The sequence below is a fragment of the Camelus dromedarius genome, chromosome 14 (assembly GCF_036321535.1).
Source record: "Camelus dromedarius isolate mCamDro1 chromosome 14, mCamDro1.pat, whole genome shotgun sequence".
NCBI classification, from domain to species: Eukaryota; Metazoa; Chordata; class Mammalia; order Artiodactyla; family Camelidae; genus Camelus; species Camelus dromedarius.
The window spans coordinates 12,821,092-12,843,496 of record NC_087449.1 but is presented as its reverse complement, the minus strand read 5'-3'; the positions used below and the strand labels follow the sequence as shown (position 1 = coordinate 12,843,496).

The 22,405-nt window shown below is 36.0% G+C and overlaps 1 protein-coding gene and 1 pseudogene across 19 annotated transcripts in view; both read right to left on the bottom strand.

Moving 5' to 3' along the window:
• FUBP1 (far upstream element binding protein 1) overlaps positions 1-2,702 on the bottom strand; it is a 31,874-nt gene extending 29,172 nt beyond the window's left edge. For 7 of the 19 annotated variants that reach the window (XM_064493427.1, XM_064493419.1, XM_064493422.1 and 4 more), the window contains exon 1: positions 2,460-2,680. In XM_064493427.1, the coding sequence (XP_064349497.1) occupies positions 2,460-2,579 (120 nt within the window). In that variant the 5' untranslated portion in view covers positions 2,580-2,680. Of the gene's footprint in view, positions 1-2,459 lie in introns of all 19 variants that reach the window. The other 12 variants (XR_010383785.1, XR_010383784.1, XR_004140891.2 and 9 more) reach the window with 4 other exon arrangements.
• Positions 2,703-19,746: 17,044 nt separating this feature from the next.
• LOC116157016 (U6 spliceosomal RNA) lies at positions 19,747-19,843 on the bottom strand (annotated as a pseudogene).
• Between the last annotated feature and the right edge of the window lie 2,562 nt (positions 19,844-22,405).

Genomic DNA, 22,405 nt, shown 5'->3' with positions numbered 1-22,405 from the left:
CCCTAAACTAGAGAAGCAATCTGATGTCTGTGTGCTGGATTTAGCACACAAAATATTATAAAAATCGGGCAGTTTCACATAAAAAAAAATAAACTATTAGAATTCTCTGGGGAAAAAAATGGACAATTCAGCCTGAAGTGCCAGATTGCAACAATCAGCTAGAGTAAATGCTACTAGCATTTACTAGATAGAGACCAGGGATCCTAATTATTTGTTCTGCTTTCCTGCATAACAAAGAACTGTCCAGCTAAAATGCCAATAGCTGTCCCACTGGCACACAGCTCCTTGAGGGCAAGAAGCTGTCCTTACACCTCTTCCTTCCAAAGAGCATAGCACAATACTCTGGACAAAGAAAAGAAATGTAAGGTTAGATGGGGATTTTGGAAATATAATTCAGTATCCATTTGATATAGATAAGGAAAAAAAGCAGTTCATATATTTAACCTAACTTGTTCCTTCAGTCCAAGCAATTCTCCCTATACTCCACTTATATAATCAGACAAGCAACTACAACTGATATATGGAGGCATTCTCAAATGCAATCAGAAGGGATAATTCAACTCAAATGCTAACCTTGAGAATCTCAGATTTAGGACCAATTCCGTAGAAATAATCAAATTACAGCAAAGACATTTGTAAATCATATTACAGCAAGGGCATGTTGAGCTACTGACATATAAACAGAAAGCAAGAAGTTCCATATTTTGACAATTTCTATATTAAAAAAGCAGACAAACTTAGTAAGAAAATTGTGCCTAGAAGTTGTATCCATCTGTACCTTTTCTCACCTCATTTTCCACCCTCCTTCCCCTACCCAATTCTATCCTCCAATGACTTCACTCTTAGGTTTTTTTCATCTTCTAAACCCCATACCTTTGCACATGCTGCTTCTTTCTCCACTGGTCAAACTTTCACTCATTCTTTAATGCCTTGCTTAGAACATCAGTCCTTTACTTTGGCAGTTAGGTACCCCACTCCCTGGTGTTAGGTATAGTGCCTGATTCACAGAAGAACTAGAAACGTTTAAGAACAAATGAATTAACAGTGCCCATACTGTGTCTACTGGTTGAAAGCATTAATCAGATACTATTCTTTTGCATTTGGTTCCTTGACTATATCATAGCTTCCTAGGAGGCAGACATCCAATTAACATAATTAGATCTCCAATATCTAACTACAGTGTGCAGCAAATTAATTCAATATGCTAGGTGCATAAAATAATTCAGGTGAGTCTTCCAAACCCATCTAGTAAGAGTTTGTCCTCATATAAATGTTTCAGTCGCTATTCTAAGCATGTTCAGAAGTAATAAAAATTAGGTGAAGAAGTCGAAAAATTAGTATTAATGATAACTCTGCTGAGTCCTTGGAATATTTCTGAGTATAAATAAGTACAGGTACATTTTAATTTATAATGTCTTCCCATAAAAATACAAATTATTTCTACACCACTTCAGATTTTTGGGGAAGTGAACTCCTAAGGTAACCAAAACATACCACAAAATTAGTTTCTGATTACCATTAACTTAACATTATACTCTAAAAATGTCTAGCACCTAACATGCATCTTGTCATAGGAGAGTAAGATTCTTTTGCTTAAACACAAGCCCATACCAACATCATACACTTTTCAGTTACAATCAAAGGATTATCTAAATAAAGTTCAAATTAAATTCTGGAATACAACGTACTTTTTTTTTTTTTAAACAGTTTTCGTTTGGGAAAAAAGTGGCTTCAGGGCAAATATACACACCTATGTAACACAAAGAAGTCTGGTCAGTTTACGACTCTGAATACAGACGCAGATTCAAATTGAAACTTCGGGTATAATGGGCCTGAAGCCATTTTGAGAAACAAGGGGGAAGGAACGGTAGAACACACGTAAATCCCGCCCTGAGAAGGGATTCCAACTCGGGATATTAGTTCTCTCTTAATTCTCTTCCTTGAAGGTGTGAAAGTGAATTCTACCGACAGGTTAATTGCGAGAGAGCCCAAATGGGCTGGAAGCTCTAAAGGCTGCTTTAATGACAGATCCCTTCCCTTACTATGGCTTGAGGACAGACCCTAGCCCTTTCCCAAACTCCCATTACCAGAACCTTCCATGCTATTGTGTAAAACTACGCGCGGTTTATCCCATAGAGGAGGATGTTCACTCTGAGGAAAAGGAAAATAGTAACTCCTTGAAGGAAAAAGCGCGAGTGCCGCAGAAGCGGGAGAAAAACCTAAAGCCATCTTCGCATAAGACGCGTTGGGGTTCAAAGCAGTTTAGACATCAGGAACACAAAACCCAGTTCCAGACTCTAATCAGTATTACCAACGTGGGGAAACGTGAGTCTCCTCACATTTCAGAGCCCGGAAGGGCACTTTTTTCCTCTTCCTCATACGCGAAGAAGTAGCGGCCTACTCAGCCAGCGGCCAATTACTGTGAGCTGTCGGGATCCCGCCGCGGGCTCCAGCCTTACCTGCCGGGCTCTCTGCAGCGCATCTTTGAAAGCATCGTTAACTCCTCCACCACCGCCGCCACCGCCTCCACCACCAGCTGAGCCAGAGGACGGTGGAGGCACTGTTGAATAGTCTGCCATGCCTACACTACAGTGGCCACCACCGCTTCTTCGCAGAGACCTCTCAGCCAACTGCTAAGAAAGAAAGAAAATGGCGGCCGTCGAGGCTGTATCACATTCTTGTGCGACCATCGTGCCGTAAAGGGGCGGAGACTGGAAGAAGAAAATCTCGCGATGTTTTGAAGCAACGCGTTGGTGTTTCGGGGGGGTGGGGCTGGAAAAAAGTCTCGAGTTGTCGCGAGAATTGTTTGTAGCGTACGCGTGAATGGAGGTTACTTTGGTGCCTCCTCTCTATGCATTCTTGGGTTGCGGTTGTGCCGTTGTTCCACTAGGGTGGTGGGTAAGGCTGGCACGGCGACCGCGGTTTGCGTGAATTTTTGAAAGCCTGAAGAAAAGGAGTAGTTGTTTCTTGTCGGTCGCAGCCTCATGGAGGTAGCGGGGTAGGTTTTCAGCCGAGGGTCATTCTTTGTATCCTTGAGGAAGGGAATGACGTCAACGGGCGTAACGACGGCGCAACAGTGTCTCGGGAGCGCTGCAGCGGGGAGTGCGCCTCGGAGAAGCGCCCGTGTCGCCGCGCGGGGATGCTCCCGAAACCGTCCGCCCGGCGTAGCGGGAACTCGGCGTGATTTTCAGGGTAGTAAAGTGTCCTATATTTTATTTTTGGATTGTCCGATTTTTAAAACTTTTATCACGAATAGGGATGAAGTAAAGTGTCCCTGTGTTTTACTTTTAGATTGTCAGATTTTTACATTTTTATCACAAGTGGGGATGAATTCAGGCTGGAGGCCTCAGTTCTCGAGCTGATTTCGAAGTTTCTGTGTAGATAATGTGGATGAGGCTGCAGCAATATGACTGCCCTTTTCTTTACCTTTAAAAAGCGTGATTCTTGCAAAATCAGTTTTAACCAGACCTAGTAACCTAGATTCATCGTATGTGTCCATGGCCAGTTTTACTGAGGTCCTTACCGTTAAGAACTGCATCCATTCCTTGACTAAAATTGACTTTGCGGCTTCTAAGAAATTAGTTTCCCCAGCCGCAACCTGTGAGAATGCAAATGTAATGTTCTGTGTTATTATCCCGGGACCAGATTTTTTTTTTTTAATTTTCTATTTGCTTCAAGTATCAGGTAGTTTCCAACGTTTCTTCAGACCTTCCAGAGCATATCGTGGCACGTAATTTACTGCATTAATGATAGTAGTTTCAGACTCATTAGGATGCATTAGGAGTTGATCACAGTTAATTTTTTCCCGCAAATTCTTTTCCTTTAGGTAACAAAGAATGAGGTAAAATGAACTCTACCAACTTTGAGTATTTTCTGTTTTGTGAATTAAGTCTCAAAAGAGTACTTTTCCGATTGCTAGTCTCAGTAATTGAGAGAGATGTGCGCTGCAGTCTTCCTGATACCAAAAATTAATGTGTCCACTTGCTCAAGGCCCAAAGTAAGTCAGATAGCTAAACAGTTTCGTGCACCTAGATGCAAGTGGACCATCGTTTTCCCCTAATGAGCTTTGCCTACCATCTTACGTATTTATAGGTCTAATTACCTTTTCAGTGTGCATAGCTATCTATTTAAATTTGAGAGGAATTTGTATTTGGAAAAGCAGTGAATGTATTGGACTACAGATTTAAGCATGATTGGTAAAAAGAAAAACTAAAAGTAGTGTTGAGTGGTATTGCTAAATAGAATTTTTTCAATTGTGTTTTGAGAAAGTACCCAATAAAGGCATTTGTTAGTAATTGATTTTTTTCAAATTTAATAATTAGACTTGTATACCAATCAGTCCTGGTCAACACAGTGTTAACCACAGAATGATATAATTTATCTTAAAAGAAATAAAGCTTTATTTCATGTGTACCACAATTTTAGTTGTCTCTAAGTATTGAAAATAAGTAAGGACCTCCATTTCTAGTGTTTTGGTAGATTCTCCTAGAAGTGTGGGTATTCTCAGACAGTGGAACCGTTTGGATTCTGTCTAGGTCAGAATTTCTCAACATCATTACTATTGACACTTTATGGCCAGATAATTCTTTGTTTTGTAGCACTACTGTACATTGTAGTATATTTAGCAGCATCCTTGGCCTCTACCCATAGATGCCAATATCACAACACTCCCACCTCCCAGTACCAATTGTGACACCCAGAAATGTCTCCAGATACTGCAGATGTTCCCCTGAGAGGCAAGGTCACAGTGAGAACCACTGGTCAGCCTTGATTCCTGCCCCTGCTTTTCCATCAAGAAGACCTGTTTACCATACTTCAGAGGTACATCCCAAATCCCATCACTTTTCACCTCCACTCCTTGCAAGTTACTGTCACTTCAGTCTTGGACTGTTACAGTAGCATCCTAGGTGGTTTTTCTGCTTCTACTCTTACATCTTCACAATTTACTTTTAAAAATTAAGAAATTTTATATAGAAAAGTATGTAGTATATATGTAAGAGCTCAGAAGTAACAAGCACCCTACAGGTGTATCTACAGGAATGTTCTCTGAGGAATAGACCAGTATTTTTGAAGCTCAAGGGTGCCTCTACCTGATTGTATTACAGTTGTTCCTTCATATAGCAGCTTGAAAGATTTCATTAAAACATAAGTCACATCATCTCACCTATTTCTTCTTTCCTTTGCAGTTTTAATCTTATCTCCTGGGATGGCCTAAGGGCGCCATATAATCAGGCTATTATCTAAACACTCCTCATTCCACTTGAGCCACCTTGCTGTCCAGCATTATTCCTGCCTCTGGGACTTTATGCTTGCTTTTTCCACTTACAGATTCAGATGTTCTTATAAACCCTGACATGGATGATTTGTCTTCATCATTCAGGTGTCAGTTCAGATGTCATCTCAGACCATCTCTGACCTCTGGTTATGCTATTCTGCAATCACTCTATCCAATTACCATGTTCTCTTTATAGCATTTATCTGAAATTATGTTGTGTGATTGTTTATTGTCTCTCTCCTATTAGACTGTAAACTCCTGGAGAGCAAGGACCTTGTCTGTCTCTACCATTAACTAGTCCCTGACACATAGTCATGGCATTCTAGATGCTTGTTGAATGAATGAATATTGAAAAAAATCCACCTCTGCATTTAGTTTTGTGACCTTGGGCAAGTGACTTAGACTCTGTGTCTCAGATTTCTCATCTACATAATGATCGTAACCTGCCTTGCTGTCCTTGAATAAGGTATCTCCATTAGCTCTTCAGAAACTGGCAAGTGCTATACAAATGGAAATCAGTATTATTAACCATAGAATTTGGCTTTTGGTATTTAATAATTAGGAAAGGATGGATAATTCATGGTACTCCACTTATGTAAGTTTTTTGGATTAAACATCTATGTTCAAATCTTACTTTTGGTAAAATCTAGGATCTTGTAACAGCAACTGAATTGTGGGGAAACTGTAACCAGTGACTTTTGATTTGGTTGTGTGTGAATTAGTTCTGAATCCACTCAGTCTACTCAAAGTCACTTGTACTTCGCTTTTCACTCTAGGTAAGTTCATTGTAACTGATGAAATAAGACTTTTCCTGACAGTTCATTCCTCTGCAATATAAGTCCTCTTAACAGTGGATGTATCATAGCTAATAATCTAAAACTGGTTAGTTATGTTTTGAGAGATTGGCTAAATATTCAGCTGAATTATATTTCATAATCATTCTCTTTTCATGGAAATTAGTATTTCATATTTCATCCTCAGAATAAAAAAAAGTATTTTCAAGCTTATAAAAATCTAGCAGAGGCATTTAGATTTATAAATAACAGAATGAAAAGATTAGTAAAAATAATAAAAGTTGGGCTATTAAATGTACTGGCAAGGTTCTTCATTTTACCCTCTGATTTATTGGTTACCAAATGACTGATGATTCTTTTCTCAGCATAACTTTCCACTATTGGGTTTGTTAAATCTGTGTGAAATATTAACAGATTCTTATTTATAGCTGTTGGAGAAAAAACAGTCCATTTTGGCTTTTTGAATAGGCATTTTAGAGTAGCAAAATTGTACATACTTCTTGCCTCACCTTTATACCCATCACCTACTCCTAACAACTCTTGGTCAGAAGGATCTGATAACTTCATGCTGTACTGTGCGTGTCATTTAAACCAGGCCTGTGTTTTCTCAGTGCACAGTCACAACAGATTCAAGGAGGAAAGGGACCAGTTCAAATTAAAGTAAGTGGTCCGGAGTGTTGTTTCAGGGTATTTGATCATTAGGTTAGTCATTGGTCTTAATTACTTTTATATGCTTTCTGATTGAGTTTCTGGGATTCTGTTTCAGACTAAGGTGTGAATGCAAGCAGAAAATATTTGCATTATAAAGGACAAAGTTGTTAACACAAATATAACTTGGTAACATTGTGGAGAACAGTTTGACCAGTGTCTGAAACTGGAGGCCACCTCGTATAGTAAAAAGGACTCTGGACTTGGTCCTAGAGGATCTAGATTCAAGTCTGACCCATGTGCCCTTTGGTAAGTCACACAACTTCTTCCTCTTACCAGCATACCAAAAAGAAAGGGCAGTTTAATCTGATTTTGAAAAGTGTCAACAGTAAAGGATAAGAAGTCTAATGTTTTTACACAGTACTTTCTGTTTTCTGTTTCAGAAATTACCATAGTATCTCACCCCCAGTTATTAGAAACGTATTCTCTGATTTGAATGTCAGATTTAATAGTGTGTCTTGATTGAAGGGCTATTAGAAGATTGACAAATACTGGTAATCGCTCATGACCATTGATTCGCCCTAAATCCAGCCTTTTGCCATCCTTGTCATCCCAACCTATTTGTAACGGTAGGACCCCTGGGCCTTTGCACGTATCTTCCTCACCTCTTCTGTTTTACTGTTGCCTGTTGAAAATTTTCCATTTTTCCAGAAATGCTATCTGAACTCTCAAATTTAGGGATTCCTATTTGTTTTCATGTACCTTATTAATAATACCATAATATCATTTATTGTTTATTTAGAATTCCCATTAGATCGTAAGGTTCATGACAGTGAGAGCTATTTCTTTTTGTGTCTTTATTACATAGCACACTCTATTCTGGGCACTGTTCTAAGAGCTTTACATGTATTTAATTCATTTATTCTCCCAATGGCTTTATGAGCTAGGTGCTATTAAAATCTCCATTTTGCTGGGGTACAGATAAGTTAACTTGCCCAAGGTTGCATGTTAGGGCTGAGATTTGAACCCAGGCAGCCTGACTTGAAAGAATGGAAGAATGTATAAAAAGTCAAGTAATGAAATGTATCTCCTTGTAATTTCTAGGGTATGGATCACAGTTTAGTATTTCTTACTTGGATTTTATTAGCATTAGTTTCAATCATGACTTAAGTCAAAATTCTTCATGGGAAGGCAACTCTTAATGTAAGGTAATAAAAATAGATTACTTACAAAATTTAAAGAACCAACGTGTTGTATAACATAGAAGCTTGTTTTTCTGTATTGCTAATTGCATTGGATGGGATATTGCCTTACTGTACAATGCTTTGTGGTGTGTGTGTATATATATACATATATACTTATATATTTGATGATGATCAATGTTATTTTTCAAATACATTGTTCAGGGGGTTTATGTGTTTGTAGTCCACATCACTAGATTGTAAGCTTCTTAAAGCAAGGATAGAATTAACTTTAATTTTTTCCCCAGTATTACCATACAGCACCTATGATAATGTTTGTACTGTTTATATGCATGTTGAATTCCTCTACAAAATAACCTATCTGCCAAAAGAAGTGTATCAAGAGTTTTTAGATTAGACTCTTCTGAGAAAGAAGTAAAATCTTTATAGTTTAATCTTTTAGAATAATAAAGGCTTGATACAAAGGTTCTTTGTGAGAATGTAATAAATTTTCTCTGCTCTTGAGGACCTCTTCATAGAAGGCGGAAGGCATATGGGGGAGGAGGATGGGGTTTGCTGAAGTGCCATTCCTAACTTTACAGGGTTCTTCAAATCTAATGAGAGAAAGAACATCCTACTGAATCATATAAAAGACCTCTTTGAATGTACATAGTTTGGCTTGTTGCACACATCTTTTGGCATCTTGTCTATAAGCAGGATCTGTCCTTTTACTGGGATGATAGGAGATAGAATACAGCATCATAGAGTACACAGGAAACTGGATATCAATATTTAGTGAAAAAAGTTGAGAGCTGCCTGCTGGTAAGCCATAACATTCGCAGCTTCCCATTACTTTAGGGGTAATTCTTGGTTGAAAATCTGAGACGCTTGAAAGCAGCTGTCTCAAACTGACCTTTACCACCCAGTTCTTGAGTAATTTCAGCTAATTCTGTAGCATGCATTCCAGTAACTTATAATAAAGCTGATACATAATGCTGCAGAATATCATATATAATGAAACTGCAGAATATATATGAAATGTATGGTTTTATGATTTACTGTAAGTTGGTCCTGTGCTTACTCTCCAAATACATTCCCAAACTTGTGTCTGCAGCTAAATAACTCCAACACTCATTTTGCATGTTGCCTCAGAACCAAAATATTTAAAATAAATTCCATACATTTACTATTCTTAGTCTCCCTTTATTTTGTGGTCAAAGGCATGTTTATTTTTTCCTCCCCTACTTAGATCGTTTATTTATACATCAGTTCCTTTCACTTTTAAGTGTGAAGGCTGAGCCCCAACTACCGGTCTCAGAGACTAGTTTAATTGGTCTGTATCTGTATCTGTAAAAACTTCCTATGGTGATTTTGAAACTGCAGCCCACACTTGAGAACCATGAAATATAACTAAAGGGTATATGCTCTGTTAGACTTTTGCTTGTTTTTAATAACCTTGCAGTTTATTCTCTAGTTGTTATAGGCATGTAGTCTTGAAAACTCAACTCTAGAAACATTTTGTTTTTGTACCCTATTGATTTCTTGTTGATCTAGGCTATAGCACTGTTTTCTTTCTCTTTTCTTTTTTCTTTTTTTATTTTGCAGCAGTGTTTCTTTACCAGGGCCACCAGCATCATCTGGGGGTGCTTTTTATAAACGTGGATACTTAGACCCCATCTGGACCTAGTGAATCAGTTTTGGGGAAATCTACATTTAAAAAAATAAGCATCATAGATTCTTATGCTCATTCAAGTTTGAAAACTGACTTTTTTCAAGAAGTATTTAATAAATATTTGCATAATTAATCTGAATTAATATTTGTTTCTCCAGCTAGACTGTAGTAAGTATTCTGAATACAGAGATCTCATCCTGTCATCTTTCCCTTTTGTAAAAGAGAGGCTGATCAAGGATTGGATCTTACTCTGGTTTGCCCAGTATGGCTTAGTGCTTTTCTGTTGGTAAAAGCCCAATAAATACTGAACTGAATTTTTTGTTTTATCTTACTTATTATTTTCCTGCAAAGCTAGAGCTAAAAACAAATTGTTGGATATGTGGTTATGAATGTTGGGGGTCTTTGAGACTAGATGGCCCTGAAGAGTAGCTTCACACAAACTTTTCTTAAGAGTATCAGGCTTGGAAAGACTTTGAAGATCATCTAGTCCATTTCTTTCATTTTATGTTGGAGGAAATTGTGACCCAGAGTGCTTGAGTGCTGTGTACAGAGTGACAAGATTAATTCCAAGACTGGAGCCAAGACTAGATTCCTAACCCAGTTCTCTTTATTTCATGAAATAACTTCTCTTTGAGGCAGCAATGATTGGGTTAAGGTTCAGTTGGAGGTTTTCTGCTTCTTAGGTATAAGGGGAAGAAAAATTTGTGCAGAACCAAAAACATCTTGATTTTTATAATCAGGACATGTACCTTTACTCACATTTACTTTTTGGAATAGATTATTAGAAGATGGAGGATCTTTGCCGAGGAAATCCTTGAATGAAGATGGGTGGGTGTGAGGTGTAAAACTCACTTGGCATGCAGTTTTGTTGTTGTTTCTAGTGGAACTTTGCTTCTCTGTCCTGACATTTCCATGTCTCTATTTATAGCAGTGATCTCTTTGGAATTTGCCTTCTGATTCTGTTTATTCTTTTATGTTGCTTCATATTAACTGATATTCTCACTTCATTTTTTTTTTAAATGTATTTGAAAGGACCTGAGAAGGAAATGAAGGATTGAAAATTTTTAGAAGTATCTGAAATTACCATTTTCCTGTGACTTATCATAATATTGTTTAGAACAGATTAATTATAGTATAGAACAGATTATCTAACTATAGTACCTAATGATACAAATACTAATTTTTCAAGATAGAATGGTAGTTTATTTATCTTTTATTTAAAAGTATATGAAGTCTACAATAAATCCCTTTTATCCAGGACAGATACTACTTTTAGATTCTTAACCTTGCTTCTTTAATTGTATGCTTTTTCCCCTTTTTAAAAAAATTGAAGTATAGTTGGTTTATAATGTGTTAATTTCTGGTGTACAGCATAGTGATTCAGTTTTATATATATATATATTCCTTTTCATATTATTTTTCATTATAGACTATTGTAAGATATTGAATATAGCTCCCTGTAGGACCTTGCTTATCTATTTTATATTTAGTAGTTAGCAAATCCAAAACTCCCAATTTATCTGTCCACCCCCACTTATCTGTACTTTGATGTAAGTGAAGATTGAGAGATTTTATCTTAGAGCTTTTAAATGATTAACTCTTTAAGGGCAGGGACAATCTTACTTACCTTTGAGATTAATGTAATACCTGGCATCTAGTGAATGCTTATTAATCTTTTCATTTATCAGCAAAAATGCTGGGCATTGTTCTAGGTGTTGGAAGATACAGTAGTGAACAAAATAGACAAATATCCTTACCCTCATGGAGCTTATTCTAGTGGGTGAATGTTGAATGAAACCGTGAATCACTTTGCAAAGACTATTTGTTTTCAGATATTTGCATCAGACTAAAAAAGAATAGTCTATAGTTTATTAAGCAACGGGTTGAAGAATCAGAATGGGAGCTTAGTGATCAGATCTTCCATTCATTTAAACAGTTATTTCCTAATGTGACTATGTAAAATTATTTGAAATAATCACATAATTGCCAGTCATTGTTATCCTGATTGTCATTTAATTCTTTTTTTTTAATTGAAGTAATTACAATGTGTCAATTTCTGGTGTACAGCACAACGTCCCAGTCATGCATATATATATACATGTATATATATACACACACACACACGTATTCATTGTCATTTTTTTTCATTAAAGGTTGTTACAAGATATTGAACATAGTTCCCTGTGCTATACAAAAGAAACTTTAAAAAAAAAAAAACCTATATATATAGTGGCTAACATTTGTAAATCTCAAACTCCCAAATTTATCCCTTCCAACCCCTTTTCCCTGGTAACCATTAGATTGTTTACTATGTCTGTGACTCTGTCTCTGTTTTGTAGATGAACTCATAGTGTCCTTTTTTTTTTTTTTTTTTTAAGATTCCACATATGAGTGATATGGTATTTTTCTTTCTCTTCTGGCTTACTTCACTTAGAATGACGATTTCTAGGTCCACCTATGTTGCTGCGAATGGCATTATTTTACTCTTTTTTATGGCTGAATAGTGTTCCATTGTATATATGTACCACATCTTCTTTATCCAGTCATCTATTGATCAATGTTTGGATTATTTCCATGTCTTGGCTATTGTAGATAGTGCTGCTGTGAACACTGGGGTGCATGTGTCTTTTTGAATTTTATTTTTCTCTGGGTATATGCCCAGGAGTGGGATTGCTGGATCACATGGTAAGTGTATTTTTAGTTTTTTGAGGAATCTCCATACTGTTTTCCATAATGGCTGCACCAAACTACATTCCCACTAACAGTGTAGGAGGGTTCCCTTTTCTCCATACCCTCTCCAGCATTTATTGTTCATGGAGTTTTGAATGGTGGCCATTCTGACTGGTATGAGGTGATACCTCATTGTAGTTTTGATTTGCATTTCTCTGATAATTAGTGATATTGAGCATGTCATTCAATTCTTGTGTTCTGTTTGTAACCCTGAGTAAAATGTTCTAATTGTAACTCTGAGTAAAGGCCTCAGTTGCTAGCCAGGCCACAATCAGGGGACTTTATTGAAAATCAGATACCACTGAGTGCCTTTGACAATGCTGGCCCAAAACTCCGTACACACCAAAGTTATAGTTGTTCACTTGTTTATTGTATGTTCTTCACACGAGAGTGTGAGCTCCACAGGATCTATTTTAGTCACCACTGTATCCTAAGTGCATAAAATAATGTGCCAACTAGTAGATGCTAGTAAATATTAATAAATCAATCCTTGACTACTCAAAATGCAATTCTCTCCCTACTCATAGCTACAGCCTACATTTAGTCTTCATCCAGACTACTCAAACAATAAAAATTCATTTCTAATGTTCTCTCATTATTTTAGCATATTTACTAACATCCTCCATCTGTTCTTATAGTCTTTTTGACACTTCTCTTTTCTTTAAATCTGTTACTTCCTGGCCTTACCTGCCAGTCACTTCAAGAATTCTCAACTCCTGGGGGAAGGTATAGCTCAAGTGGCAGAGTGCATGCTTAGCAAATGCATGAGGTCCAGGGTTCAATCCTCAGTACCTCCTTTAAAAAAATAAATGAATAAACCTAATTACCTCTCCCTTCCAAAAAAAAAAAGTTAAAAAAAAATTCTCAAATCCCATTCCGCCTTATCTTTCAGTTGTGTTCACTCTTTAAATTCACTTTGAATCACTAAAAATAGACCTTGGCATTAGAAAAGCTTCAATTTACCATTTGCTACCTAAGTGCCAAGTTATTTAACCTTGCCATAGTTAGTCTTTTTCTGAGTCTCATTTTGTTGCTTGTACCCTAAGCATTGTTATGAAAATTAAATGAGATTATGGTAACCAGACACTATTGCTTATAAGTAATGAAAACCCTTTTTAAATAATAACCCCAAAATCCAGGCGCAGAGTGGCTCTAGAGCTGGCTGATTTAGCAGCTCCACAGCATATGAAGTATCCATATTTTTTTCATCTTTGCCCTCTGCCAACCTCAGCATGTGGCTTAGTGTCCCTAATGATTGCATAATCGTTGCCACAGTTCCCAGTGTTATGCAGGCACGATTGTAAAGTGGAAAAAGAAAGTTTCTTCTCTTTAAAAGCAAAAAAAAAAAAAAAAAAATCCCCTTCTCCTGGATATCAATTGGACTAACCTTATGCTGACCAGAGCTGAATCACTGGATTTCTCTAGCAAGTATCGTACTTGGTTTTGAATGATTAAGATTCATCTCCTGAGGCTAAGGTAGAGGCCCCACCTTATTAGTAAGAGTTATTGTTACTACTACACTTGCAATTCTTTTTTGCCCCTATCTACTGTCACTCTGGTATAATTTCTCTTAGTCTTGTGGTTTTAAAGATTACCTCTACTCCTGATTTTTTATCTTCCCTCTGGATTGCTTCTATGAGTACCAAACTCATGTCCAACTGTCTATTAGACATTTCCATTTGTAAGTTTAACTGGCATCTTAAATTTAATATTTCCAATATTGAACTCTCCAATTTCCTCCTCCAGCTCTTCTATCTTCCTATTTTAGTAAGTAGCAATTCTGTTCTTTTCGTTTGTTGAAGTTGAAAAACCTTGGAGTCATTATTGATTTCTCTCACATCCCACATCTTGATTCATCAAGAAATCCTATTGACTCTAGCTTTAAAATAAATGAAATAGGACCTTCACTGCTACATCATGGTCCAAACCACCTGAACTATTGCAATACATTCTTGCTGGTCTTCCTTCCTTGCCCACCATCCTCCTCCCCTCTATTTTTAACATAGAAACCAAAGCAATCCCATCATTCTTCTGCATAAAACAATCCAATGGCTTCTCATCTTCCCTCAACTCAAGCTAAAGTCTTTAATGACCTACAAGGCTCTGTACCATCTAGGCACCTATAATTTCTCTGATCATCTCTCAATCCCTTCACCACCCTACCCCATCATTCTTAAACAACTGAACCTCAAAGATGTCTGGCATTCCCTTACCTCTAGGCTTTTATACTTGATGTTTCCCTCTACCTGGTTTGTTCTACCCCCACATATGTATACAGCTTTCCTCCTTTCCTCTTTCAGGTCATAGTATAAATGTCATTTTCCCTGTGAAACCATTTCTGGCTACCCTATCTAAAATTTTAATTCTCCCCTCCCTTTTCCTACTTTATCTTCCTTAGTTCCTACCATGATCTAACATTTCATACAGTATGTTTTGTAACTTTTTTAAAAAAATTGAAGTGTAGTTGGTTTACAATGTTGTGTTAGTTTCTGGTGTAGAGCATAGTGGTTCAGTTATATATATATATATATATATATATATATATATATATATATATATATATTCCTTTTTATATTATTTTCATTAAGACTATTACAAGGTATTGAATATAGTTCCTTATAGTATTTTGAAGAATATTTTTAATTATTAAAAAAATTGTTTAAATTATGTCTTCTCCATTAGAATGTAAAGTACACATAAGGCTGGAGTTTTTTGTTCATGTTGTATCCCCAGTACCTAGAAAACTGCCTTGGCATATGGAAGATCCTTAATAAAATATTTGTGAAGAAATGAATGAAATTAATGTTGATTCATCACATCATTGTTTCTGATTTTGGCTGGGTCCTCAGTGACATTTTGTAATCCTTGTCTTGTTTCTGATCAGTTTCCTTCCTACTTACCATACCTGCTATATCAAACCATCACCATTCTCTTTCAGATGCCTCACTTTTATTCTCAGTTTCTGAATAGTGGATGTCCTTTTAAAAAAAAATTATTTAAGGGGATTGATAGCATCTATGAACTTCTTAGTCTTCCCAGTCCTCTTACCTTCAAATTTATAATTTTTTCCTTATTTATTTTTTCTTAATCTTAGAGCCCCACTTCTAATTTTGTTGAAATTTCATCTGTTTTTTTATCTTGGTACCAAACCCTATCTTCTGAGACCATACTTAAGCAATTATTTCTTATGTATTTGTATGTATTTTTGTATATCTCATTTTCCTCTATATTGTTTTTTTCTCTCTTGACCATTTTAAACCCTTCTTTTACCCTTACTTTATTACAGCTTTCTCTTCTTTCCCTCAGATGGCTTTCTTGAAATGTTTAAATGTACTATTCCATTTTCATATTCCTGTTAGTGCACAATTTACAGTATTCTGGCTTTTGCTTTCCTTGCCCACAATTTCATCTACCTCACAGGATTGTTGTGAGAGATTAAATGAGATTATATGTATTAAGTTTTTAGAATAATGCTTGCACATAGTTAATATTTGTTTTTGAGTGCTTACCATGATGAGCTATAACTGCTGAAGCCAAAATCATTCCCACTCTTGTGGATGCTTTTCTATCACCCTCTTGACTTCCCTATATTCTTCATGAATGTCCTTCTTTTGGTTTTGGGACACCAGTATCAGGATGCTTTTAGCTCCAAGTAGCCAGAATCTCTTTAACAATAAGTCCAATGATAAGACAGTTCCAAGATTGATTCAGAGAATCAACAATGTTAGGACCCAAGCTCTTTGTACTCTAGCATTCTCACTGTGTCACAGAGGTTTACTTTCAGGGTTGTAAGAGAGCAAGCACTTATTTTCATCATCCAAAAGCAGAACGGCAGTGCTGGGGTTTCTCCTGGGTAGGTACCTCTATAGCGAAGACAGTCTCCCCCAAAGCTCCCTAGAGCATTTCCCTTACATCCCATTGGCCACCCTTATACCAGTCACTGACAAAAGGAAATGTAATTACCATGATTGACTTAAACTAACCATGATTCATTCCCCAGGCTCCCACCTTCCTTGAGTTTGTTACTCTATTCTGGAGGAAACTAGATATGTCTTGGCCTGAAAGAAGATAGGAATGGCTGTTTTGTTTGTAATCAGTAGTGTCCGCCATGCCATTCTCACTTGGTTGATCTGATAGCTCCTTCTTAGTGTTTTTCATTGTTTCCTCTTGATTGATGTACCCCCTAAATGCTGGTATCCCAAAGTTCTGTCTTTGATTCTTTCAAAATTATTCTTCCTTTACTCTTTAAAATGCCACGTGTGTTATGATCTTTTCTAAATCTTTATCTCCAGCTAAGACTTCTTTCCTAAGCCCCAGCTTAGCATATCTAACTGTCTACTGGACATCTTCATCCACATTCAATCCAAACAAATATTGTTGTGCTGGGTTTTTGGGAGTCAAAAATTAAATAAACTCTTTCCCTGTATGATGTTACATTTTAGTTGAAACAAGTATTCCAATGCAGGTAGTAATTAGGAATGCAGTCTTACTAGGCAATAAAATTTACTAAGTACACAAATAGCATAGATGAAGGGGTGTCATTAATAGGGCTATAGGCAACTAAATGGAACTCATCTTTTTCTTCAAATGGACTCTTTCTATATTCTGTACTTTCATTAGTAGCTCAGTGTCCACATCTTTGTTCAATCTAGAAACAAGAGCAATCTAAACTCCTTCCAAATCCCCACATAAAGTTGGTTGGCAAATTGTATGTATTCTACCTCTATACTACATTAACCCATTTGTCTTTTTATATCATAGTCATCATACTTTAGGTCCTCGTACTTTCTCATTTCATTGAATTATTCACTCAGTAAAAGTTAATTGAACAGCATGTATTATAAATAAGAACTTGTACTAGAAAAAGTTCTTAAAAAAAAAAAAAGAGTCTCTCAGGGAGGCTACAGCCCAGTGAATAAGGCATAAGCCAACAAATGGTTATGTAGTTGTGATAAGTGATAGAGTGGAGATACTGGAAAAAATATGAGAACTCATGGTCAGAGGCGCCTACCCCAAGATGAGGGCTAGATTTGCCCGATTAGAGACTGAGTCTCAAAACTCAGTAAGCTGAGCTTGGAGTAGGGAAGAGGGAAATATACCACTCAATTTATACACACCAAAGAAATATCACTTCAAAGACATTACTTTGGGTGACTGTGTAGCTATTCATTTTGCTGTTAATCAAAAATAATTTTTTAACTGATCATAATTAATTTAGATGATCAGTAATAATGGGTACATCATTATACAGTTGATCCTTCATTGGTCACCAATTCTTTACTTTCAAATTTGCCCACTCACTAAAATTTACTTGTAACTCCAGAATCGGTACTCAGTGTGCTTTTTTGGTCATTTGCATGTGCATGGCAGAGCAGCAAGAAAATATTTGAGCCCTATGTTCCCAGCTGATGTCCAACAAGGCAGTGCCTGGCTTTCTTATTTCAGCTCTCATAAACATGTCTTTGTAGTCTATGTAGTGCATTTTTGCACCTTTTTTTGGGGGGGTAGGGGGTGATTTCACTGTTTAAAGAGATGTTCCAGTGTAGGGCTGAAGTGCTCTCTAATGTTCCTAAGCACAAGAAGGCTGTGTTGTGCCTTCTGGAGGGAATACATGTGTTACGCTTCGTTCAGGTATGAGTTATAGTGCTGTTAGGCCATGAATTTAATGTTATAGTAAATAGTGTCTTCAAGCAGAAACACACGTGAAACAATGTGATGGATTGATGAGTTGACTTAACCCAGCATTTCCCTTAGGGGCAGTGATTCAATATTCATTTATTAAGCATTCATGGCAACTTTATAAAACATAACTATGGTAAATAACATAAATCAACTACTTTCAGTATAAATCTGATTTGGGGAAATAGCCAGTCATTTAATGCCAGATACGCTTAGTTGGGTGTCAAGCTGAACAATACAGAGGTATGATTATTACAGTTTTGTCAAACTTTTAAAATAAATGCCCCTCTTTTGATAAACATCTCACCTCATTACCCTAAATATTCTAATATATTCCCTTTAGTGGACATGCCCCAGTTGAGAATTTTAGTTTACAAGTTTTATTTTACCATCAGCCAAGCTGATGTTTTATAAGCCATGTATTTAAAGTGAAAACTACAGTTAAAAAAAAAAGTTTGCTAGATATAATAAAATTTTATTGTGTTCAGTGCTTTTTTAGCCTGCCCTCTCCCTCTAGTCGAATAATTTGTACAAAGTGGGGGTTGGCAAACATTTTCTCTTAAGGGCCAAACAGTAAATTTTTAGGCTTGTGGGCCACACTCTGCTACTACTCAACTCTGCCACTACTTGGTGAAAGCAGCAACTGACAATAGGTACTATTTTATATGTTTATATGATAAACTCCTGAGGGAAGGGATCATGACGTACTGTTTTATCCTTCATGGCACGTAACACAGTAGGATCTCAATAACTTGACTTGCTCATTTAGCCTAGATAATAAAAAGACTCTATTTAAAAATATTAAAAACTCAAACATTAAAACCCATCCATTTAAAATTAAATTATTCTTGAAATTCTGTTTTTTCCTCTTATTTATAAATATCTTTCTTTAAGCAGTTATAGTACTTTGGGCTCATTTTATTTGAAGTTTGGCAGTCAGTGGCCTAATTTTATAGCAGTTGGTGAATACTAAAGAAAAGGCTGGCTTATTTTATACGTGTCCTATTTGGTAGGTTGCAATCCAGTCTTTGAATCATGGTTAAGTTTCTACAGTAGCAGTGGTTTAATTATGTATGCCTTCATAGATGCAATGTATTGTAAGGATATTTCACAGTTAAGGTTAAGTACTGACTTAAATTTAAAATAAATCATTTTACTGAGTTGTAAACAGTTGGAGAGCTAAACACACTTGCTGGATAATCAGTTTATTGCAGTGTTGGCTAAGAGCTTAACAGCTCAGGGAAACGGCAGCTTCCCCTCTCCTTTCCTGCCTTACCTCTGTGCTACGTACATTTTTTTCTACTAGTCTTATTCTGAGGAGCTGTTGGTTTCATTTTGGCAACAGACTATTCCCCTCTCTGGGTGGCCAGTTAAGCTTTCCAGGTGATTCTGATGCCTTCCCTGGCTACTTGTGAGAGGAGAAACTTTAGAAAAGAATAATGGGAAAATCACATAAGTTCCTTATTTTCTAGTGTTGTCTTTACTTTCGTCATTGTGAAGATGTATACTGAGTGAGCATGTGTAAATAGAACCATCCCCATTACTTTACTCTAAAAGTAAAATATTACTTTGAAAAAGTCCCCACAAAAAAGTCCTTTTTTTGTGGATGAAAAATGGGATATTTTGGTTTTCAGCTTCATTGAGGTATAAGGACAGTATTGTAAGATATTTAAAGTGTTTATTGTGATAATTTGATATATGTATACGTTGTGAAAGGAGTCCTCTCCTCTAACTGACAACCCCTGACCTTACATATTTATCTTTTTAAAAAATATGAAATGCTTCACAGATTTGCATGTCATCCTTGCATAGGGGCCATGCTAATTGTCTGTTTATGCTAATTATATGTATAGCTGAAGTGAGCACTGGAATACTGTTATGGGTAAAAATGAACTTTTCTTTAGTGTTCATCTGTTAAGATTTTGTTTTTCCTAAATGTGCATGTCAGAGATGTGTATGTGTGACATCCGTAGTTTATAGGTTAAGATTTCTGAAAAGTTGGGTCACAGCATTGCTGGTTGGAAAGAACCTCAGATCCCCACTGTCTAATACAGTAGCCACTGGCCACATAAAGCTAAGTGCCTGAAATGTGGCTATCTGAATTGAGATGCTGTGTAAGTGTAAAATTCACACTGGATTCTGAAGACTTAGAGTGAAAAAAGAATGTAAAATATCTTACTGATAATTTTTATATTGAGTACATGTTACAGTGTATAATAGGTTCATTGGGTTAAATAAAATACATTATTAAAATTTCCCATGTTTCTTTTATTAAAATGTGGATTCTAAAAATGTTTAAATTACATATGTGGTTTGCATTTGTAGCTTGCTTTATATTTCTGTTGGACAGCTCTGCTCTAAATTATGTGATCTTTCAACATAATCAAGTACCAATTTACAAGACCCATTTAAAATGACCTAGAAATTTTATAGTTTCTTTTGGCTTTCTGATTCAATATTGAAAAATAATATACAGAACACTTTAATTCTAAAATGTTAGGAAAGTATGATGTTAGCTCACTGTATGTTCACTAGTCCTCTGGTAAGCTTTTCAGTGACTTCCTGTAAAAGAAGGGCAAGTTGTTACAGGGCTGTTTTATTAGGAGACATTTTAATGTCACCACAGAATAAAATCAGTTCTACACTCCCCCAAAATGAGATGCTTTTTAAAAAGCATAGAATATTTCTTGTACCTGTGTGTCTCCAGATAACTAGTAATTTTCATAAAATTTGTAAAGAAATTTTATTTTACCTATTTTTAAAGGTACATACTCTAAAATTGTTTGAATTTTATTTTAAGTCTTTTTTTTTGTAAAGACTTAATCACATTGAATGTGTATATTCTATTATAGTGCTTTGTGCAGGAAAAGTATTATAAAATTAAGCAATGACACAGAATAAAAACTTGAAAACTTTGGGAATTACTAATATAACCATAGTGATTAAAAAGTAATTCCATTAGCTTCAAAGTAAATTGAGGCTTAAGAAATGAAGCAAACTTTTAAAATAGTTTGTTTCAAAGATCTAACAAATTAGGACTTTTTGAAGAACATGAAAGAGCTGTCATTAAGTTAAAAAAATGGCATTCAAAGCTTTCAACAACCTGACCATAACTTTCTTCTGTCAGCTTCCTAAAGTGAGCCTTCCTAAATCCCGTGCTGTAATCTGACCGTTCTTTTTGCTGTATCAAATACATTTTATGCTCTGGGCTTTGAGTTCTTGATCCAAATCACAAACCCTCCCCATTCCTCTCTTCTTTTCTGAATTATATCAGTCTTTCAAGACTCTGCTCACATTTTTTCCTGAAACCTTTTCCATTCCCACCACTCTGCCCAAGATGAACATATAATTAACGTTTGCATAGTATTTTTTGTAAAGCCCCTTCCATATTTTCCCATTCTTTATGGCAACCTAATGAGGTGGATGATGTTACTCATGTTGAGGAATAAGGGAATTGAGGCTCAGAGAAATATCTGGTTTTTCCAGAACTCTGTATAAATACTAGGTAGCAAAGCTAAGAATACTGGAACCAAATTCTCTTGTTCCAAATCTGATGCTTTTTCCTCTATGCCTTGATGATCCCTTAACTCCTATAATAGTTACATAACACTTACTTGGCCTTTAATTGTTTACTGTCTTTGTATTGAACTATTTAATTTGATTGTTAGCTATAGATTTGCAGGGATGTGTACAGACTTGTATATAGGGAAAGGGAATAAATGGAAAAGGTGCTCAGAGCTGAATACATTTCTTCTTGATAATAGAGTCAAAAGAGTCATTAAGAATTTCTTACCAGTGCAATTGTTTTTTCCATAAGCATTATCTTTAAAAAAGTGTGATACTCAGACTTGCTTCTTTTCCTCTAGCCAAAATAACTACATACTTTAGTGCCCAATTTTTAGTATAATTTTTAAGGCAGAGCTAAAAAGAGAGGCTTTTCCTGATGACCCTGGCTAAAGTAGCCACTTAAATCTCTGTCTGAGCAACATTTAAAATTTTTCTTTGAAGCACTTCAAACTATCTGAAATTATATTATTTCATTAGTAACTTGTTTATTGGTTGTCTTCTCCCACTAGAATGTGAGTTGAATGAGCACAAAGATGTTGTCTATTTAGTTTATAGCATATAGCATGCACTCAGTAAATATTTGCTGAATGATTGAGATACTTTATTCACGGAGAATGTTCCCTATGATGACATTCATCTTTTAAAACAAGTTTGTAGTACCCATCAGTTACTATAAAATGGGCACTCAAATGCTATTATTGACTGCCTACTTCCAAATATGAGTCCAAATTACTGTAATTACCTAAAGAAGGACATTTATAGTCAGAAAAAAAAACAGGGTTTCAAGAACAATGTAATTTTAAATTGATGAGTTTAATGTCTTAAAGACACTTGCCTTAAGTTTACTTCTTTTTTTTTG